This window comes from Triturus cristatus, chromosome 9, assembly GCF_964204655.1.
Source record: "Triturus cristatus chromosome 9, aTriCri1.1, whole genome shotgun sequence".
Classification (NCBI taxonomy): Eukaryota; Metazoa; Chordata; class Amphibia; order Caudata; family Salamandridae; genus Triturus; species Triturus cristatus.
Window position 1 is genome coordinate 229234923 of NC_140592.1, and position 23311 is coordinate 229258233.

At 40.5% G+C, this 23311-nt stretch overlaps 1 protein-coding gene across 2 annotated transcripts in view; it reads right to left on the minus strand.

The window, feature by feature from the left end:
- LMOD3 (leiomodin 3) overlaps positions 1-21866 on the minus strand; it is a 54411-nt gene extending 32545 nt beyond the window's left edge. For both annotated transcript variants that reach the window (XM_085624788.1, XM_085624789.1), the window contains exons 1-2: positions 21254-21866; positions 204-1772 (exon numbers count right to left, since the gene is read on the minus strand). In XM_085624788.1, the coding sequence (XP_085480914.1) occupies positions 204-1772; positions 21254-21817 (2133 nt within the window). In that variant the 5' untranslated portion in view covers positions 21818-21866. The remainder of the gene's footprint in view (positions 1-203; positions 1773-21253) is intronic.
- Between the last annotated feature and the right edge of the window lie 1445 nt (positions 21867-23311).

The window sequence follows — 23311 nt, forward strand, 5'->3', positions numbered from 1 at the left end:
GTGGTGTTTCTCATTGGCAATGATGACAGTCATACTATTTTTTAAGGTTGCTTCCACTCTTGCTTGTTGAATATCTTCTTTATGTGTATATGGAGTTTTTCAACTGCCATTACTCAGTTTGGCAAATGTATGGCAAGGGCCTGGCAATTCTATGTTATAAACACACATGAGTAAAAAATGTAACAATCAGAACATATACTCACAGCTTTCAGATATGCAACATTACTTTGACGAATGTCTTTTAATAGCTGGTCTCGTGGGGTAAGTTCAACAACGGGTGGCGGTCGTCTTCTTGGGACTGGTTTAAGAGTCTTGATTACATTGCGGAGGCTGGCTCTGTCTGAGGGTATTGTATCATCCGGCATACGAGACTTTGGTGTGGTTCTCCGTAGTGTGACTGTATCACGGAGGCTAGGCTTCTGAGGTGATTCTGTATACAATGAGGATAGTTTATCATCCATCATACTAGACTTTGGCTTGGTTCTCTTTAGTGTGATTGTATCACGCAGACTGGGTGCCGGAGGTGGTTCTGTGTGTTGTTGGAAAATAGATTTTGGTTTCATCTTCTTCAGTTTGACCTCAGGAACGGTGTTTGTCTTCTCAATGTTTCTGTTTTCATATTTGGTTGGTGGAACAAAAGGTGTAGACTCCTCTGTAATGCTTTGAAGGCCAGAGTTGGATTGAGGCCTACCTAACATTTCCCACAATCCAGGTGGCAGACCATATCCATTTTCTAGCATAGTTATGATCTCATTTTCATCTTTCACTTGCTGCTGCCTCTGATCCTCTTTCCGTTTTTGCCTTTGTCTGTCCAGATTTCTAGTGAGTAAATTGGTAACAACCATTCTGGGACCTGGAACCTCAAAATGATAGCCAATCTTCAGCAAGGTATTGTTTGCCTTCAGAAGTCGGGAAATCTCCATTTCTGCATGGTGACCCAACATATGCCTCTGATTATGAAACCGCAGTTCTGTTAAAACCTCATTGAACTGCAGGCATCTCATGATTGCTACAATTCCTTTCCCTGTGATGAAGTTGGACTCAATGTTCAGAGTGGTGATACTCCTATTTTCTCTTAGCATGTTGGCTATTGCAAATGCAATATTTTCGTCAGCTCCCACATTGGCTAAGCTGAAGGTTTTTACATGTTTGTTCTTTTTCATGGCATTTACAAAGTTCACCAGCATTTCCTTAGGGATATTTTCAATGTTGTTGAGGTTGATTTCCTTCACAGCAGGATCATTTTTCCTGACGCTTTCCAAGGATTCATCTAAATTGGTTTGGTTCCCTGAGGGCCTCGAACTCATCTTCATGAAACTGGTATCCAATGCCAACTTCTTTGGCAGGTTTAATTTTGAAATTTTCTTTTCAGTTGGTTCTTTGATTTCCTTTTCTTCTGCTTGCTCTGTTGTTTCACTAATGATCTGTTGGTGGCTACTGTTATCTTTATGTTGCTCCAGCTCTGTGCGCTCATATGTATCTCCATTTTGTTTGCATTCAGGTGACAATACAGGCTCTGTGTTTTTATCTGAATGAGGTATAAGTACATTCACTTTGTAACTTGAAGCAGCAGCCTCTTCTGCATTGAGCCGTGATGGGGAATGGGGTTTATTTTCCTTATTTTCATTTCTCCTTTCCATGTTACTCTTATTTTCAAGTCCAGTTTCCTTTTTTCCTCCTTCATTTCTTTCAGTTGACCCATTTAGATCCTGGTTCTTTATTACTGCTTTGGCATTTTCAATGGGGATATCATCTTTATCTTCTTCACTTTTCTAAAGATAAATTATAAAGAGTTGAAGTTAATTTCACTTTGATCTTTTTCATTTATTGTTATTACATATGATGTGACCAAAATAAATACATATAAGTATGAGCTATTGTCGCTTCTGCTTTGTTTACCATGCCAGTTTCATCTCTCCCTCTTTTGCTTTTTGTCAGTCAAGGTCCACTGATAGCCAGTAATCTTATCTTAATCATTATTATCAGTACATTCTTGCCTCAACTGGACCACTGGGAATGTTAAGACATCATTTGAAAGGGTGAACTAATGCTACAGAATGCTCTACTTGCTCAACTGCTTCAAGACGAAGGTTTTTGATTGCACAATATTCAATAGTAATTGACATTGAACTGGAAAATTGTTAGCTTATATCTCAGATAAATATGTTCCAAGTGCTTAAGGGGGCAGTTTAAGAGTTAGTTTAAATACATGAGGCTCTTGGGTGCTGTTTGCCCAGTCTAAGAAACTCAATCTCCTTGTGCGCCTGCACCCCAGAGTACTGCTGCTTACCGTTATGCTTCTTGTTATTTAAAGACTTAACCTTCAATAATCCTCGACCAAAGCTTTGATAAAGAGCTTTGAATGTTGAAAAGAACTGCAAATCTACCAAAGAATATTTGTACTTTCAATTACATCCTATATTTTTTGCATGAAATCATACAACCTGGCTGGGCAGCAGCTAATCAATGTTTAAGCTTAGGATTCCCTAATCTTTGCACATAAGGTGACTTCTTAGACATTACATGCCGTGTGCAAGCTTGTTTACAATGCCATACAAACAGAGATACTGTGGAGAATGTATTAATCACGCATCATCTGATATAAGATACAATACTTTGTTGATACATCAGAGATTACAGATGTGTATAGACTGGCGATTTATGTAATAAATCATTCTTGCAATAAGATGGTTTTGCTTTAAAAATGAAGAGGAAGTTACTAAAGCAAAGATGTCTTACAACGTATTCCAAGGCTGTATGTCAAAATACCAGCCCATTGGTTTGACAATCGGACTGCTTTAAATGCATCACTCCTTGATATAGTTAGTATTGTTTATATAAAAGATGAGCTCCTTATCCAAGCATGCCACTGATATAAAAAACATAAGTTCAACATTTTCTTACATACCAAAACCTGATTTCCAAGTGCTTTCTGCTTGGACAAGACAGTCAGAGGTGGGGTGGCTGTCATTAAAGCAATATAAAGGTCTCTACACAGACCGTTACTACTATAAAAAGAGACCAAAAACCTTTCACAGTACTGACATTGAAAACTTCCACTATCACAATATTACTGACTGCAATCCTACATATTTGAAGCTCTTCCCATCACAGCATTATTAGCCGCTATGTTCTTTAATCACATCCTGTTCCAAGTTGGTCAATGGAGATTTCAATGACTCGGCAGACAATGACCTAGCCTCTCCCAAGAATAAGGTATTCTCAGAGCTATTAACTCCCTGGAATATTAATTAAAATGTTCATAAGCAGACCCATGTCAAAGGCCACATAACATTAATCCACTTGCAAATCCTCCCATTTATCTGATATGACCATATCATTATGGAATTGATTCTTAATCCCTCTTCCAGATAAAGAATCTTTGCTTATAACATTTACAAGACTGCTGGACAATGGAGTAAAATTATTCCTGAAGAACTGATCAAAACCTTAGAGGAAACCTCTTATACCATACCTAGTTGCAAAGTAAGGCTTCAATTACTTGCTACGCACTGAAGCCAATACATATGCTCCTGTAATTTTCAAACAAATATCAAATCACAGAAAGCCAACACCATGGTATTCACATGATTTAAAAGCCAAACCCAAATTGCGATAACCATTGAAGAAACTGTGACATTGGAAACAAACATGAATATAAAAAAAGAAATGGCAAAATATAAAAATATTGTTTATACCATTAGATCATCTAACTATACTAGTAAAACTAATACTGTTATCATCTCGGAAAAAGCAGTTTTTCAAATATTTAACAAAATATTGGAAGCTTTCAGAATAAGTCAAGATTTCCATTACTCACAGGAACTCTGCAATCAACTAAATAACTTTTTTATCTGATCAGGTCAACTTCCTATACCTACAGATCCCAGGCTACTTGTTGAAGAAACTTCAATCAATCCAGAGCACAACTACCACAACAGCCCATTACTCGCTCATCTTCACTGGCTGTCTAAGAAACAACCAATTCAATTTTAAACATCAAACATCATATGAAAATCCCTTCATCTTCAACATCAAGCCTCAACGTACATTAGACACTACATATAGAGCTAGAAACCTGGCAACACACTATGATCGTATGCAGCTAACCTATTAGTGGTATGAAAATGTACCAAAAGTGGAATTGGCAGCCTCTAATTCTCTGTATGCGTGATCAAACTATGGAAATGTTTAATACAAGCTAGCTCCCATGAAGCAAAACTCTGTTCCATTATAAGTTTCCTCAAACCCTGGCTCTCCCACTAAGATTCTATATCTTATTTGTCTAGCACCAAGAAACCTATGGTGAGCTTGTGCTTTAAACATGTCTCTAACATAACATAGCATACTAGAAGTATTGTGCTGCATAAATACTTTAACAAAATATTAACAACCAAAATAATGAGCCATTACTTACCATTTGATGTAATGGTAAGTAATTATTAAATGCTCTTAACTCCACCACTACATGTCTTGAAAATACCTTAATATCCATATATGTACCAAGCGCATATATGACAATAGCATTCAAAAGTTTTTATGCCCTCCATAATGTAAAACAATTCTATAAACTTGTTAAATGCTGTATACAGATTCAATCATTTTATGGAGCTTGAGGGCACACACTCTAACAAATATAGACAAAGCTGATTTGCTCTAATACTTTTCATTTTCACATTCTATTCTGTCTTTCATATATTTATTTGTTTGATATCTTGCCAACAAGGCAATACACACATTACACAGCTAAACAATCCATTAAAATAAATGAAACATGCAAATACAATATTAAAATGCCATTACTAAAACATAATTAGATACCATTTTATAATTACACCATGTAGCCCAACCACAACCTCCATTATACACATGTTGATAAAAAGTATTATCACTGATGATATCCTATGCTCTACACTCTGTTGTATGTTTTATTCGGCACAGGAACCCATCACAAGGCCTTAAATATTAAAATAAGTGAGAGTACCAGAGCATTACGTAAAAGCAGATTCATTCTTAAGGCGGTAATACATATGAATATACTGTTCGAATTTCCCAAAAGCCAGACAATGACTTCTATGTATCATTCAGAAAAGTCAAAGTGCAAATGTCTAAACACTGTAAGCCGAACACTTATTTAACAAAGCAAGGAAAGAAAATTATTAATCATACCACTTATAGGATACTGGAGGATAGTGCAGCATAACATCCAGGTTTAGCAAATGTTGTTAACCAGTGAATATACACATTCCTATTACAAGCAACCTAGGGCAGATAATCTAAACTTTCTGACATAATGGCTACAAGATTCCCCATACAATGACATAATCTCAAGTTATTATAGTTCAGAACAATTTCCACTGAATTAAATGAAAATTCCATTAATTCCTGTACATTTCGAACCTATAGGTCTCTAAAAACTGGGATTAACATACTTTTCCTCTCTGGGGCACATGTTGAGCAAGAAATGAATTAGTGGAACAGTAACAATGTAGGATATTTGGAAAAAGGGCAGGTGATGATAGCTGCTCCATTCTGATCGCTCTTCTTCCATTGTATGAAGACTGGTACCTGGCCAAGCCTGTCCTTCAACATTAACCTTGTAGTATAAATATTTTAATATCCCTCAGATATGGTTGCAAGTTGCCACCATATTCTGTGAGAAATCGATGTCCCAGTTGACTTCTGTCCACATCTTCTAAGTCAAGATTTCTAGATTTTTTTTTTCACCGAATGATATATTTATTATTTACAATGGACCACTGGACTACTTCCTATACTTGCTGTTACAGGTATATTCAACTTTTCCATAATGTTTTGAAGGCTTATAGGTTCTATGGCTGGTTTTTCTGACTGTATGTGACATTTGATTAGGTGTCTCAATGACTCCTGCATATAGCTGGAATGGCATCGGGAGCAAAAAAACGATGGATTTAGACCCAGATCGCACTACTGGGGTGAATGTCTGACATAGTTCAACATGCTGTCCATCAATTGTTCTTTTTCCATTTTCACCCAGAGTTGGATGGGTATACCCAGACGTGGGTCCCATGCTCTCCATGCCACTGGAGTCAAGCAAGCCTGGCTGATGAGGGGTGTTACCCCAAAAACGGTCCCAAAATGCTTTTTTCCAGTCCAGGGAGGACCTGGCCCGGCAGTTCAGGCTGGACTGTTCCCATGGGGAAAAGGGTCAAGGCTGATTTGCATATGGCTGAGTTTGAACTGGAATGGCAAGGGGAGCAAAAAAACAATGGATTTAGGTCCAGATCTCTCTACTGGGGTGAATGTCTGACATTGTTCAGCATGCTGTCCATCAATTGTTATTTTTGCATTTTCACCCAGAGTGGGACGGGTATGCCCAGACGTGGGTCCCGTGCTCTCCATGCCACTGGAGTCAAGCAAGCCTGGCTGATGAGGGGGCGATACCCAGTAACCAGCCACAAAATGCTTTTTTTTAGTCCAGGGGGGGACCAGGCCTGGCAGTTCAGGCTGGACAGTTCCCATGGGGAACAGGGTCAAGGCTGACTTGCATATGGCTGGGTCTGAACTGGAATGGCACGGGGAGCTAAAACAATGGATTTAGGCCCAGATCTCTGTACTGGGGTGAATGTCTGACATTGTTCGTCTGACATTGTTCAGCATTCTGTCCATCAATTGCTCTTTTTGCATTTGTCAATGACCCCTCAGAAGATTTGATTAGACAATCCCAGTAATTGCAATTTTTTTTCTGGTACTTAAATGCTATATTAGTCATGTGCTATTTACTGTGACACTACAGAAGCCTAGCCATCTTTTCCAGATATTAATTTCAATAACGGGGAGACGGATTATATCTTTCTCAAGAACAATTTCACAACCATACAAGGCAAGTTAATTATTTTCAAACTATATAATTCTAGAAGGACATCAATGGATTTTTTCCCCGATTCCAAATCCATTCTTTGTGATAGACTGACCACTGCGTTTGATCTTAATTCCTGTTGGTCAATATGGGCTTTGAAATTAAGATTAAATCTAAAAAGAAATCCTAGGTACCTGTACTCTTTTACTACCTCCAGTTAGCCACCAGTTCTGGAGTATTTTGTGGATGATTTTGCTAGAGAACACCATCACTTTCATTTTAGAAGTGTTATTATCAAATTGTTTTCTGTTCAATATGCAGAAAATATGTCTTGGTGCCTCTGCAGATTCACAGAATTGAGATCTAATAAAACCGTGCCATCTCCTTCCAGTTTTGGTGGAAATGCATGAACCTCCCTTAGTGTTGTAGGTGCATCTGCGATATATATGGAGTAAAGGAGTGGGTTTAATACACACCCTTGTCTTAAGCCATTTGGTGTGTGTATTTTCCTTGATAAAGGTCAGTTCCTACCCAGTTCAATTCTCATCCATGACCCCTCGTGAAGTTGAAATATCAATTTTAAGAATTGATATTTATACTCCAATTTATATTTTTTTCCCCAAAAGAGAGCACGGTTAATGGTGTTAAATGCTGTAGATAAGTCTATATATGAGACATAGAGGGTCTGTTTTCATCTAAAGGCATATTCGTTGGCCAACAATTTCAATATCAGGCAACCATCCACCGTTGAATATCCTGTCCTAAAGTCTAACTGTGCCTTCGAGAGCACTCCCTCCTCGACAGCTCAAGCATCCAGTGTTTATAATAGGTGTTTAACATAGATTTTGCTCGGTATATCCAACAGGCTGCTCATGCAGTAGCTCTTTGGTAACTCTTGAGGACCTTGTTCTTTTATTATTCGGGACCTGTATGCTTCCATTCCAGTATTCTGGAATTTCTTGCCCTCTTATTACAGCTGCAAACACTGGGGTAAACACTTCGGCCCACAGGTTCGGGTTAAGCTTTAGTATATCAACAGATAATCCAACTATGCCTTGTGGACGCAAACTATTTAAGTTCTCTCACCACTGGATTCAGGGAGAGATACTCCAAGTCAGTTCTATGTTGTACATTTGAATGATGGAGATCTCCATGAGGGCTCCATTCTTATTGGACTCGTTTTCCTTATATAGCTCTCTTATGACCCACTTTTCCTCAGTCACAAGGGTTGCTACTTGTTTACTCATTGATCCCAAAAGTTTGCACACAGTGTCCCAGAAACACTGTGTTCTTCCTTTACGTGAAGCGGTTATAACCTTGGACGAGGCTGTGTCTTTCTCTGTCCAAGTAGTCCTACTCATCTACTTCCTAAACTCCTTCCTGTATAGTTTGATTAGGGCTTTTCCGTTGGCTACGTTCAGTTTAAAAGCCTCCCTTATTTTCCAATTTAACTCTGTCTGTGCCTTGTCCCTACCCGACCGTTGTTTTCCCTTGAGTCGCTTCCCATAATTTAAGGCCTTAGATGCAGTATCTCTCACTGAGTGAATGAATCTTTTCTATTCCTCTAATATTGCCCTAGGGGTTTTATCTTGATATTTACTCAGATGGCCGCAGATATTTTTTTATTGTTGCTGCCCATATGATCTGCCATTTCTTCTTCCATTGTATTGAATAGCTATTCAACAACCTCCCTTTTATGTAGAACTGTTCAATGATACCTGGAGGGGCTTATGGTAACTTCCTATTAACTTCCAATTTCAAGATCTTTTACAATGTCAAGATCTAGAGATGAAAGTATGGCAAAGTCAATAAGTGAAGATGACTTCCGATTATCAAAGGCTTGTTTTGCCGGCTGGTCTCCTTTGATTCTCCCATTTATTATTGTCATACGCAGACTTTCCAGGTGTGTGCCCAGTTTTCTACCTTTACCATGTCCCAGGTTTGATGTTAGGGTCTGGCAAAAAATACCCAGGGGATTTTCAGTTTCTGATTGGAAGTCATTCCACGTGGGTCTGCTGGAAATGTTTGCATTGAAGTCCCCTAGCAGGAAATTGTTACCTTTAGGAATTTCAGGATAATTTTCTCCTCCAGATCAATCATGTTTATTAATTGTTTATCCTGGCCTTTGTTGTAGGGGAGATGTGCATTTACTGTTATTAAAACTATACCAGTGGAAGTCAAACATCCGCCCTTTAGGTTCTGCAAACCTGAAATTGTGATACTTAAGAAATTTGTAAATTCACTGAATATTCTTGCACCCTTTACTTCATGTTTCACCCCAATTAGAAGTGCCAGACAGGACATTCCTATTATTCCTTTACTTCATTTAGATTGTAAACTAATACTCATTCATCACTACATCCTCGGTCTTCCAAATTCCCTTTAGAGCTATAAACATAAAATCTTCCTTTTTCAGAATGGCAGTTTAAGATTTCCAATTTCTTACCCCATTCCCCAAACTGATTATTGCTGCGATCTAATTCCAATCATATTATTCCTTAGTGACGGGTTCTTCCTGATCGGTATAAACTTTTCTTCCATACACTGATTTTGTTTTTAGAAATCTTTCTACACCCATGTTTATATAGCAACAATTCTATGTGCGGTTTAGGATTTGGTTTACCTCAGCTCCCCTCCAAATGCTTTGAGAAAGCATCTGATTTCCTTTAGTCGTGTGGTGGCTGTCGATGGAACTTGGTAGGGATTTTTTATAAACATCATAGCCAGTGCGCTGGAGATCATCTATGGACTTAGAACTTCGTCCACAACAAACCTGGAATAAAAATTAACCATAGCATTTGGGCAGTTTAATATAGATTCAGTAGACTTTGGGAAGGCAACCAGAGCAATATCCTTCAAGGTTATTTTGGATAACTTTGACAAAGTATTAAAAATTGATACTTGATCTATTTAAAAAGCGTTTATGATCCTTTATAGGACATAAAGGGCCCATGCTCTTTTACCTTACGCTTTGTTATTCTCTAAGAGTATCTTCTACTTGCTTATTAGGGGTTATAACAATTTTCTCTGTAACCTGGGTTGCCCTGGGTACCGCTTGCTGATCCAAAACAGCATATTTATCTGACTCATTGCCTGGGGTGGTCACAAACCTCAGCACTCTTTTACCTTTGCTCATGATTCTTCATTTCCGCCTATTCTGTGATTTTAAATTTGTAGACGACCTTTCTTGTTTCTCGTTCTGAAATAACAGGACCATTCTCACCATCCTTTTTGTCTCCTCAGAAGACCATATGGCCGCATCTTTACCATCAGTCCCTATTGCAGAACCTGTGCTGGTTTTTATGGACAAATCATAAACTGCAACTGATTTAGGAGTCTCATTTGAAGGGCTCTCACCTTCCCTGCATTTGGATTGAGGCACATGATTTCTTTGGTAACGTTTGGGTCATTTTGTGACAAAGGGTTTGAGGCACTCCGCGCTGATCATGCCATGGACCCCAGGTATGTTATTGTTGTTTGTTACAAGTAACATATTGTCCTTTCTTTCTTACTCATGTTTTGACTTCCTTAACTCCAACAGAAATTGCAAGATTGATACATTTGTATCTACATTATGCTCTGTGTCCTTCACTAGCTTCGATAATAATTGAAAAATAGACTCCAGAAGTTTTTCTATTGACACTAACCAGATAAAATTATTTGGGATTTTAACCCCCGAAAACTGGCTCTTTGGCGCTGGAGAGATGCCATCTGGCATTTGTTCAGGGATCATCAACTGTGTGCTATTGTTAACAGGACACTGTCCTTGTGTGTAGATAAGTCAAACAACTATGGTAGAGAGAATCTCCTTTGAATAGCTCACCTCTATGTCTGTTGGTTCTTTATAAATCCATTACAAGGGCTTGAACACCATTTAGTGGCTCACAGTTTAAGATTCCCAGACAGCATTGAGCATAAGGCATGTCCATTTGGTCCACTATATCCAATTTTTTTCTAGATTATCCAAAAATTAATTTATCACTTAATACATTGTAATCAGCAATTGGGTACCCTAGTTGATTAGGATCCAATTCCACTTCCTTAGTATTTCCTAGTATTGGGCCCTTTATTGAGAGAGTAATTGAGCTTTTGATTTAAATCAATCGATATCGTAGGGATGGACTTATTGTTGTGATTACTTGCAGTTAGCACTTTTACGTTTTCTACCGCCGGCTCTTGGCAAGGGGTACAGTACTTATAACGATGCAGGTTTCACAACCATGTTGGTATGCACCTCTGCTTGCACTTTAATTATAACACTCGCTTCCTGGGCAGAGCACTGCTGTTGGTGTTCCAAGCTCCACCCATAAATCTCTATACTTGGCACCAGTGGTGTAACGAAAGTTGAGGGGGGACCCCTGCATGGTAGACAGAGAGGCCCCCGCTCCGGATTTAATCCGGAGCTCTCAGGCCTGGGTACAGTGCTGAGGGGGCCCCTGCAGCTTAGGGGCCTCCCGCACCGCAGCGGCTGCGGGAATCTGTGTAATGCCCCTGCTTGACACAGCTGGTTATTAGATTCTGAGGTGGTTGATCCTTATTCACTTGGGGATCTAATCCTACCTCCACCACTACAGTGTTGAGTGATATTGGTTCACAATCGGATATTTTGAGCAAGCCATTATATGCTTTTAGTACTTGTTCTCTGCCTTCATGTGTGCCCTGACAAATGTGCAGTCTCTTATTCCCTGGTGATCTTTTTTAGGTCTCGCGACCTGCGTTGCACTGCGCAGCAGTGCTCGCACAGGTCGCGAGACCATTAGTAGGTGAAAAACGGGGAAATCAAGCTGACCTAGGAATCGCACACGCTTGTGCATGTGCGTTTCCTTTTCAGCTCCCCCACTGGCCTTTGCGTGCGTCTTATTCTAAAAGACTGCATGCAATTGGCCCGAGGCGCGCGCTTAGCTCCTCCCATGGCCTATTGGTGTCTATTACGCGCACAAAGCGCATAATAGACACCAATAGGCCGTGGGAGAAGCTATGATCGTGCCCAGACACAGGAGTGACGTGCGCGCCACTTGTTTTTCTTTACTTTTGGTATAAGGGCGGCATCCGCGCTTTACTTTTGATGTTATAAGTAAAGCGCGGGTGCCGCGATTATACCAAAAGTAAAGAAATAGATGTTTTTTTCTATTCCTTTACTTTTGGTATAATCTTGGCACACGCGCTTTACTTATAACATTAAGAGTAAAGCACGGGTGCGCGATTATACCAAAGGTAAAGAAATAGATTTTTTTTTCTATTTCTTTACTTTTGGTATAATCGCGGCACCCACGCTTTACTTATAACATTTAAAGTGAAGCGCGGGTGACGCGATTATACCAAAGGTACAGCATTTGCAATGCAATAAGTCTTGCATTACTGAAAGTTTGAGCTATTGGCTTTGCAAATAATTATGCAACACCAATAACTCAAACTTTTAGTAATGAAAGACCTATTGCATTGCAAATGCTTGTTTACTATTGGTTTCATATAGTCTTTGATTGTGTAATAGGTTATTTTAGCCATGCAACTCCTCTTCATTAAATCCTTTCTTCTCACTACTCTTGATCTTAGTACCCACAATGGACTTAGGGAGAGTACCCATGGGAGCATTGAGTATATGATGAGTCATTCAATGTGGATGTCGGTGGACTGTCAGTATGGCGTTTAGAGTTATATTTGACCATTTTATAATCAATTTTACCTCACCACGAGAGGCAAATACTGTATGGAAGTTTCCCAAGGGGCAAGGATCAAAGTCCCAACCAAACAGAAGTCTGTCCAAATGTAAGAGAAATGTAGAGACAGAGTGTGTCAAAGAAATTTTGACAAACATCTATGTCAATTCTTGCCTTTTATTTTGTCACATTATTATACCATGTTGGCAAGTAGCCTAATGCCATGTGTGACACCTCCGGACAGTCCTATCTTTTTAGCAATTCTAGAATATTTAAGCCCATGCTTACAATGTTAAATATGGAACTACAAGTCCAAAAATACAATGTATTGTTGACCATAATACCTGGTCAAAGATCTGTCACAAAAAATGGGGCAACATGGCAGCTCTGGGTATGTTAACAATTTGAACAATTAATCTATGCTCAGTTATCAGTCTTAAAATTGCAGTTAAATACATGCTTGCCAAGATGCAGTTGAAAATCCTGTCATCCTAAGTGTTCACATTGTGATCCTTGGACAAGAGGCCATGATTGTTTGAGAAATGCAAAAAGAACAGTTATTGGAGAGAATGCAGAACAATGTCATACATTCACCCCAGTACAGAGATCTGGGCCTAAATCCATCGTTATTTTGCTCACCATGCCATTCCAGTTTGAACCCAGCCATATGCAAATCAGTCTTGACCCTGCACCCAATGTATGACATTGTTCTGCATTCTGTCCATCAATTGTTCTTTTTGCATGTGTCACCCAAAGTGGGACAGGTATGCCCAGACGTGGGTCCCGTGCTCACTACACCACTGGATTCAAGCTAGCCTGGCAGATGAAGGGTGATGCCCTGAAACCGGTCCCAGGATGCTTGTTTTCGTTCCAGGGAGGACCTGGCTTGGCAGTTCGGGCTGGACTGTTCCCATATGGAACAAGGTCAAGACTGATTTGCATATGGCTAGGTCCAAACTGGGGTGGTGTGGTGAGCAAAAGAATGATGGATTAAACCCAGATCCTTGTGACTTGGGGTGAATGTTTGCATTGGCCAGCATTCCGTCCATCAATTGTTTCTTTTGCATATGATTGCTTGAGAAAGCACCTGAAGACACAGAATTATAAATGTACTTTTACTCTTAATTAGAGATGCTCACACTGCTAAGTTTCTTATCTTCCATTTGGCAGCAACATTGCACAATGGGACTTCCGTCCATTGCATCACAACAAGCAAAATACTACTTTCTTCAGCTGCTAATACATTTGTTAGGCCTCAGGGGTTGCACAATTCCCATTAGGACAGTATGTTCAATGTATGCTCTTGATAACCCATCCAATAGCCCTCATGTACACCAGCACTTGCTTAGGATACACAACCACTTGATGGATGTGCCACTGAAGCAACAAAAATATAATGTTTTTGAACAAAATGTACTGAAGTCGACTTGAGGCTAAATTAATAATGAGGTGGAAGGACCTCCAATATTTGCATGGTGACGAGAAGTCCACTGTACGCACCCTTAGAATGAGTTTAAAACTCCAAGCTGCTCTATGGCACTACAAACTATAGAGAGTTCCTACTAGAGCTGGCTGTGTTAGGAAGCTACTATGATTTAACAGAGTGATGGCAAGGACCCATAGGGATGTTGAAAACACACACCAGAGACACGTATAAAATACTTATAACCCATGTTTTATTTTATCTCGATTCTGTTGTTGCAGTACAAGATCTTGTATGGTGTGTTCTGTGCTCTGCACAGGGTTATTCAGTTTGTAGGAAATTTACATCATGCATGTGAGGTAACAAAAGACCCCTAGGGTGATGTTACTGAAGGTAGTGGAGAGATTTTGCTTTTCCCAATCCTCCCGTTAAAAAACATGTAGAAACAGAACTAGCTGATGGATTGCGCATGAAAATATGCCTAGTCTACATAAAATGAGGCCATAGGTACATGCAAGGACCCCTTTGACGCATTTGTTCTCATTTCTATGCATTCCTATATGCCTCTGTCCACAGTTTCATTTTTTATGCCAGACAAAGGTTTACTTTCCACCTTGCTGCACTCTCTTACTTAATGCCTTCCCTCTGCAGCTGCTTTTGAGACAGGGGTTAGAGTTTAGGAGTGTAAATCATGCAGATTTAAGGTTACTGTATCACTTCCCTTTGACATGTCTGTTGCATTGGGGTGCTTACCCCATACAACTTGGGCTTTCTGTCTGGAGATCTACGCTCACTCTGTCCAGTTCAATATTTAGTAAATTAGAGAGATCTTCAGCCAACCAATCCACAGCAGAGACCTGAACCACTCACTTCACGCATGAGGGAATAAGGAAATGGAGATAACAAATATTAACTCATAGAAATCTAAAATTACATCAGTCTTGAAGACGCTGATACCATTCACTCTGCCATCCAGACGAGGAAGCCTATAGGCACTTTTTTATTACACCAGTGCCCAGTAGTTCCTCTGCATTCCAGACTGATCGAATGCTGGATATCTTCATAGATGCTAGCACTGAAATTTTGAGAGCACAGAATATGAGTTTGATAACCAACTTCACCTAAAAAGGTCCATTGCCCCTCCAGGTGCAGACAGTATAAGAAGGATTCTCTGCCAGATTCCTGTCACTTATTTGGATATATATTGACAGATATCAACTGGCTTTGCTACTTGCAGCTGCAGAAGTTTCTGTCCCCTACTACATAGCTTGTGATTCCATGGTCTGTACTATATTCTTCCTTCTGCAGACTCGCCCAGATCTGAGGAAAGACAGGCTTGTTCTCTCAGAGGACAATGGACAGACCACCTATACCGTTAGATTCAGAAAAATGAGGGTGTCCGTTTCACTTCTAAGAAGCAGAACACACCAGGCGCCACCTATTCCAGCATGTGTTACAAAGAAAGGCCAACCCAATAACCCCTTGAGAGTCTGGGTAACAGAATCAATTAAAGTCAATGGCCAACAAGCTTCAACTTTGATGAAGGTAGAGCTTGCGCGTTTTATTCATTGCTGGATGTTGGTGTGAGTTCCTCCACACCATACTAGATTTTCACAGCTGGTGCCTGGCCGTAATACAACTTAGGACTCTGCCATTGTTGGGCATATTTAACCTGTGTTAATTAAGATATCGCAGGGGATCTTAGATTTCACAAAATGGAATTAATCCGGAGGATGGTCTCGCACACTTACACTATAGTGACCGAATCGTCAACCCAGTTCCACTACTTTTCTGTAATTTACTTACAGTTAGAACAAATTCTACAGCTCGTGGATATGTTCTATTGATTTTTTTGATTTTTTTTTTAGAGTGGAGTTGACATACATTTGTCTCACAGGTGGTTGTTGTAACAATATGGACTCATTTCCCAAAGGGCATATGTGTGTGTCATTGTTTTTCTTTGTACCCCTACTAATGTATGCTATTCTGTAATCCACATCAAGAGAATACAATATCTCCATTTACATAAGCCTGTTTTTCATTATTTTTTCATTCATGATTTATTTTGCTTATACAATTCAATTGATTGTGTATTTGCTTTATTTAATACATTTAATTCTTACTATTCAATGGAATGCCTCATATATCATAAATGCCTAAACATCTGGACTAAGTATACCCTACTTTATGAATGATTCCCTTTTTGATCATTGACCTATTCCAGAACAGCAGGAATTGCAGGAGCGTATTTGCTATTTAGAAAATGCCCAGCTCTTATCCAGTGATTGTAAAGAAAATTTCCAATATGCTTAGAAGACCATTCTAAAAAGGTACGTGTGTTCTCTTTCTCCCAACCCAGATCTGTGTATTCTTAGAATTACTACAAAAGTTTAAATATTCATCTGCAATAGTTATATTATCTTCAGACAGGAGACAGGGAAATAAAATACTTTAACGAGCTAGGTAAAACGAAACCTAAAACAATCACCCTGAAGTTTAAGGCAGTATTGCTCAACCTCAAGTGATATGTCCTTAAAAAAATGTACTTCCCTCTGTATTGGCTGACTGTGCACAAAGTCAATGAGCGCCAAACCAGCACCTCTCCTCTGCTATACCCACATGGCCATAAACATGGAGCTGAACAGATGTAGAAGCTCCTCTATATCCCACTGAAAAGGAGATTTAAATTTTGCTGCTTACAACACCACCACCAGGCACTTTGGGTGGGCAGGACGATTACATCTTAGGAGATGCCTTCCTTTTGCACAATTTATAGAGAGATTACCATGCGCTCTTTGGCAGTAATTAAAACAAAATCAGTCACTGGCTATACAGAAAATATATTGAAATAGGACATTGGATTGCAATAGTATACTGCCTGACCCCATGTGTAGGCCAGACAGATTTGACATTCATATCTCCTCTCATTGAAAGCAGGATTGTACATTAGCCTTATTTTAAAAAGCCCTTCTTATAAAAGGAAGCTGTAGCTCCTCTCTCTTCTGTACAACCGTGGCACACCTGTGGCATATAGTCAGGTGACTGCATGACTATATGCAACGCGTCTGCCATGCTGTTATGAGGGAAGTATGAAAACACGCCATGTCATTGCATCAGAGGAGCAAGTGACTTTCTTTTTGAGTTAAGGTGCTTGGGTTGAGCATGGGCATTACCCGCTTGCGTGTATTCATATAGAATATTGAAAGCGTTCTACGGACTTGACTGGTGTCAATAGAGCATCTCCAAAGGAATAGTCAGAGACACGTGGCCTAAAAGATAAATTCCCCTTGTGGAATCTGTTGACCCCTGAGGCGCACATGACTACATTGAGAGCTTCTGCGCTATTTCTGGGTAACCCCTTCTGTCAACCTTTCCTTCACTACCTTATCTACCAGTTTTGATAATGCTTAGATATGAGCTGGTTACTGGTTTTAGCCTTTTTATCAGAACTGGACATTTGCATGGTGATGAGTTCATGAGACAACACTGACCTAATGTCAGCAACTGCACGGTGTCTTGCAACTGCTTCACCGAGGAGAGAATCCCACGTGTAATAAGGTTTAAGTATTGTTCTGACCTCGTTGGTAAAGCTACGTTTACATTTTTCAGCTAGAGAAATAGACGTAGTAATGGGGGAAAAAAAAAACTTTTAAATGTTGTCACATCAGCCCAATAGGTAAACTGGCTGCGATCACAGTTGGAAATAGCACCTTACAGAAGGATTTCATAATGTACTCCCAGCATTAGTGTGTTAACCAAGAGGTCAATTTCCAAACGTTCTCGCCGACCCTGCGCATGTCAATGGCAGAAAAGACCCTTTAAGGATGTGTTTTGATTTCAAAAGAGCTCAGGTGAATTAATTCGATTTTTTTTTTTGCCGTTTTATATAGCGCAAATTTGACCTGAAGGTATTGGAGCGCTTTACATGAGCAGCAGTTACGTTACATAATTATTATTTTTTTTTTCATAGGCACGGGGAGATTAAGTGATTTGCCCGGAATCACAGGATGTTGAGTTTATGCCGAGACTTGAACCTGGTTTCCCGGTCGGCAACTCTGACGGTTACACCACAGAATGCAAAGAAAACATCAGATTCGGCATTGGGGGCAACAAAACGATGGATTGGGATGCGTCCTCGAATAATTACCAGTGGCTGAGATTAATTCAAGCATCACTCTTTTGTTTACTTCAATAGTAATAGGAGCCCACATTAAATGAAAGCGAGCGCTATTTGTGCGTTCATCTGTAAACTGATGCTAAATGGAAAATAATAATCATACAACCTGAAATTCATATGTTGTGATTTAAGTTTGGGACGTCTCGCATTCTTTCGCACCTAGTCAAACGTGTTTTTCTCCAGTTATGCTGCCATCTTAGTATTGTATTAATTATTTGCATGAGTTATCACATTGGGGTTCTATTTCATATGCTTAGGTTTTGTTACTGAATTTCACGTTTCAATATTTTGCTATTCATGATTTTAAAAAAATCTAAATTATATGCTAAAAACGAGCACCGACCCCTTCAGCACCCCTTTGTTGATCTGGCTATTGACTACTTTATCTATTTGACATATATTATATCTGCAGAACAAACAACATAAGTCAAGACAGAGTGTGGCTTTGAGTATATTTGTTTGAGTGAGCCCTCTTCAATCATTGGGTCACTGGGCTGTGCGTCACTTTGGGACTAGCCTACATCATTTTGCATATATTTTGCCATTGCAAGTCAGTGTTGGTGTTGTTGATTAGTTAAAACGTTTTTCATCTCCCTAATTTAAAGTATTATTTATACTGGTACCTATTTTAAAGTATTATTTATACTGGTACCTATACATTGACCTTATTAACACGTTTATGCAGCTTTGTTTTTGTATCTTGCGTGAGCAGGTGCTGGAAGCGGCATAATGAAGTGGCTGTGACAAAATTGTGCATTTAACTATTTTGTGGTTGACAGTACCAATGCCATCTAGGCGATTGGTCAAGTGTCTTGGAAAAAACCACTGAACAGCAGAGGGTAGATCTGTAGAGCACAGGCATGAGCCTCCATCTGTGGTTTCTGATGAAACAGTCCTTCCCTGTGGTTGCTGGTCCTGGGAGTTCCACTGACTACAGATGACTCCAGCCGGTGTTGTTTATTCACATGTGCTGCTGCTGGTAGTAACTCCACACCTCTGAGAAGAAGACAGCGCAGCTTGACAGCGTGTTGGAGTGAGCCCCAAGAGGACGGAGGGCAAAAACAAGAGTGGGCCACAATGCACAGGTGGACGTTGGAGCAGGTTTCAAGTTTGTTTACCACTTAGTCAGAAGTTGCAACTTCAGCAGCATTGGGAACGTGTGGCAGCTGCTGTTACATGCGGACAGAGAAAGCGATGAGAGGCTCAACCCCCACTGCAGCACAGCAGCCATCCTGCCATGTCAGCACTGCAGCATGACTAGGGCAACCATGGCACTGAAAGGACCACATTTGCATGATCCAACATCTACCCTGCCCTTTCAATCGGACAAGAATCACACTTTCTTGCAGTGATTTCACCCAGTCTAATACATTTCAGTAGAAAGTGGACCAGTATTTTGATGTCAGAGGACCCCAAGTACACACACTTCAAAGGTTGAGAGCTACGGGCAATATCCTAAGTTTGCAGCTGTGAATTCCAAGGCATGTTTTTTGTATCCGCCTGTGTAACCAATCCATGTCATGAAACCATGGTTCGCCATGCATTAAGTTGCATTCTATTGACATTATTGCATCTGCTTTATATGCACTTCAGTTTAGCTGACACACAGCATCTAATAGCCAGTGGTGACTGGTGAAATTTTAAAAACAAGTATTGGCAAAGCAAATAAGTGAGGCTTGTAACCAAAAATGCAAGCCAGGCCTATTGGCTTTGCAAGCGCTTTTCAATGTTGACCTGACCTCTCCATGGGGCCGTGATGTTCGGTTATGAAGGAGGTATTTTTTGTGTGACTTTTTTAACTGCCCCATCATATATACAAGCAATAGACCATGTGGTTGCAGTAAATTCCCTGAGTACAGAGTAGGAATGGTGTTAATGTAGGAGTAAAGCTCGGATTGCAGTTTACACACTGGCTGCAGGTCAGACCCTACCCCAGTTGGTTTTAATGTCATACATTTTATGCCTAACCTTTGGCCTTGCTAAAGGATGCAGAGGTCAGAGGTCAAAGGTCACAGACAAACATTTAACAAACAATAGAACCATAATGGTGAGTCCAATACTGTCGTTGTAGGAATTCGTTTTCCAATTTCTATATTCAAGAGTAAATATAGTCAGACCCGATCAAGTGGCTCTGCTGTCGGGGTATCACATGTATTGAGGCATTTCCGGCAAGAAGAACCATGATCTTTCTGTGATGCACAACTACAATCTTGACCTTTGACACAGACTTTACCTGTGCACTTGGCCGCATGCACAAACAATCTCTTGGTACTCCTCAAAGTTCTAAATAGTGGAAGTTTGACGATATGTAAGTTGAGTGGCAGAATATGATAACTTAGGGATGGGAAGACAAGGCAAACCCATGTTATAAGGTAAACACAAAATGGTTATTTAGTACGGAAATGCTTTATAGTGCCATGTGAAATAACAGAGCAAGATCGGTTTGTGAAGTAATAATGTGAACTCGTGCAGTGCTTTAACCACGTCACTGTTGTTATGTGCATACCCATCTAGAAATGCACAGGAATCCACTGACACCGTAGTCATGAATATTATATTACAGTAATTCTAGAATGACCATCTGGATTACGTTTTGCACTTGGGCTTTCTTTCACTAAAAGTCAGAACTTTGGTGTTTTGGGTCTTTATTTTATTATAAACAGTTGCAATGTGAGCTAGAAATAACAGATTGTGTGCTAAATTGATCTTTTTTTGCGAATTAACTTAAGAAAGAAACGTAGTCTGACAGCTACAACCAACTTGGAAAGTATCAACTGCGCACAGCATGCAGGAGCGAACTAACCCTAGTTATGTGGCCCTAATAATGCAGCGCAAAATGAAAGAACAGGCCCCCTACATAATTTAGCGTGGATACAAAAATTACGACCTTCTGATTTGCTAACATGCTTGTCAGATTTCAACTCTAGGCACTGCAGTGTATGCAGATGTAATGGTAGTTATGGCAGTAAGTACTATCAAGAAAGGTCAGAACGACATTAATTGAGGAACAGTGGGGCCAGACTATTGCCACAGAATGCTACCGATCACAACTGTGGTGTGTGACATGGGATAATTCATGGGAGAGAGCTGAGCATGCTACTTTAGTTATAGAACTATTTTTTTTTTTTTAACTATGTTTGGATGTTCGTAATTCATACCTTTGAGGGCAGGAGAGTCACGGGGACTCGTTCATCATCCAGCAAGCGCTTGGAAGCTTTGTCCCAGTACATGTAATCAATCAGAGACCTGTGGTCGAAGCCTCCTGTCGGTGGTTTCTCCGTCTGGTCTCTCTGCCTCATTCCAACAGGTACTCTGGTGTCCGGGGCGAGCACGTCGATCTCAGACTGCAGTTCTCTCAGTTCTTCGGGAGACAGGTTTGCTAAGATTTCGTCTTCGTCAATGTCCCCTTCAAAGTCCACTTCCGGGTCAGAGTCCCGGTGAAGGCCGGCGGCGGTTCTCTCTGACTGGCCCGTGGGCCTCTGCGCCAGCGGCACTCTGGCGTCCGAGGAGAGAAGCTCCATCTCGGCCTGCAGCTCCCTCAGTTCTTCCGGCGAAAGGTTGGCCAAGATTTCGTCTTCGTCGATGTCGCCGTCGAAGAGGTCGTCCTCCTCCTCTCTGCTGTGGGTTGACATGGCTAGGCCGCCTCCACGATCGCCACAAGGACAGGCAGGAAGATGGCTGACAGCGCTCTCGTCAGGTGTCAGCGACGTGCGTGTCTTCATAAGACTGGGACCGGGCTTGTTTGCGGCGTGAGGGACACTGCCTCGATAGCCTATGTCAGGATCTAATTTAAGCAGCGCTGGCCTGGGTGGGAATTTATGGCGATGCAGCCATGCTCCGTTTTCAGAAGCCGGTGTCAGCTGTGCAGACTCTGACATTTCATTACAGCTGCTGCACACTTTGTTTTGAGGAGAGAAGTTCGCTGCCAGTTTTTCTAGAGGATTCCAGGTGGAACAAGGCAACTCCGAACTGCATTTGTGTCTGCGTTGCTCATATTAATTTAAATGTAAAAATTATTTTGGCCTAATGCAAAAACGACGTAGGCTATAAGGTAACCTACAATGGAGTAACTTGGGGGCATATTATCAAGATTATTAGATGTCCTTCACATCTAACATGGGCTTCAATTGGAATTCCATAGAGCATATTATCAAGCCCATTATCGCTGTTTTAGCGGCAGTTTTCTACCGCTAAAGCGGCGATAATTTTATCACCTGTCTTGATAATATGCCCCTAAGAAAGCAGATAAGAGGAAAGTACATTCAGTGCTCCGAGAGACTGACCACGACCTGCCCACGGACTCCTATGTGACATTTGTTTTTTGTTTTGGATTTTGGCTGCTTTCTGAAAATTCTGTTGAGTTTCTAAAGTCTCCAACATGCATATTAATTTGCAAAAGTCCTATTCGTTGGTGAGTTTGTGAAACTGCCTTTTTAGGAACAAAGTATAAAACCGCATTTCAGTCTCAGCTTCAACCTAAAATATGGGGATCTTGGGCAATTTTCACTGTTTCTGGCCCATTCACTGTGAAGCACAGGATAAGATCTTTTCACAGGAAAGATTAAGCCACGTTGTAACACAATGTAACAATGCTTGGTTTTCACTTTGATGTGTAAAGCATATGCTTTATTTATGACATCGATGGCAACTCATTTTGGAGAGTTAGATAAGTTTAAAGGCACTTTTTATGAAAGCTTTTGTGTTTTATGTTTAGCTACACAATAATTATGTATTCAGTCTGCAACTGTGCCTTTTTCAGAGCACATATATTACTGGATATGAACGGTTTCCTCATTTGTCCTTGCAGGCACTAGGTTCATGATATGAATGGTGCAGCAGGCGCAGTGGCACAAGTGCCAAAAGGTTTAGGAAACCCACTGAGCACAGAGTAGTACTGTATTTTACTACTAAACAAGCAGCCACAAGTGCAGTTTCCTTACAGGCTCCAGGGTCATGATTTAATGGTGCAGCGGGTGCAGTGGCACAGGGGCCAAATGACCTAGAAAACCAGCTGAATACCAATTATTGCTTTATTTTACCACTAAACAAGCAGTCACAAGTGCAGTTACCTTGCAGGCACCAGGGTCATGATTTGAATGATGCAGCAGGGGCAGTAACACAGGGCCAAAAACTCATGACCTTGACTTCCTTGTGTTCTCACTCCTCCTGTATCTTGTGTATGGGGGGCTTGTGGGGTCGAACACACATCTCAATAC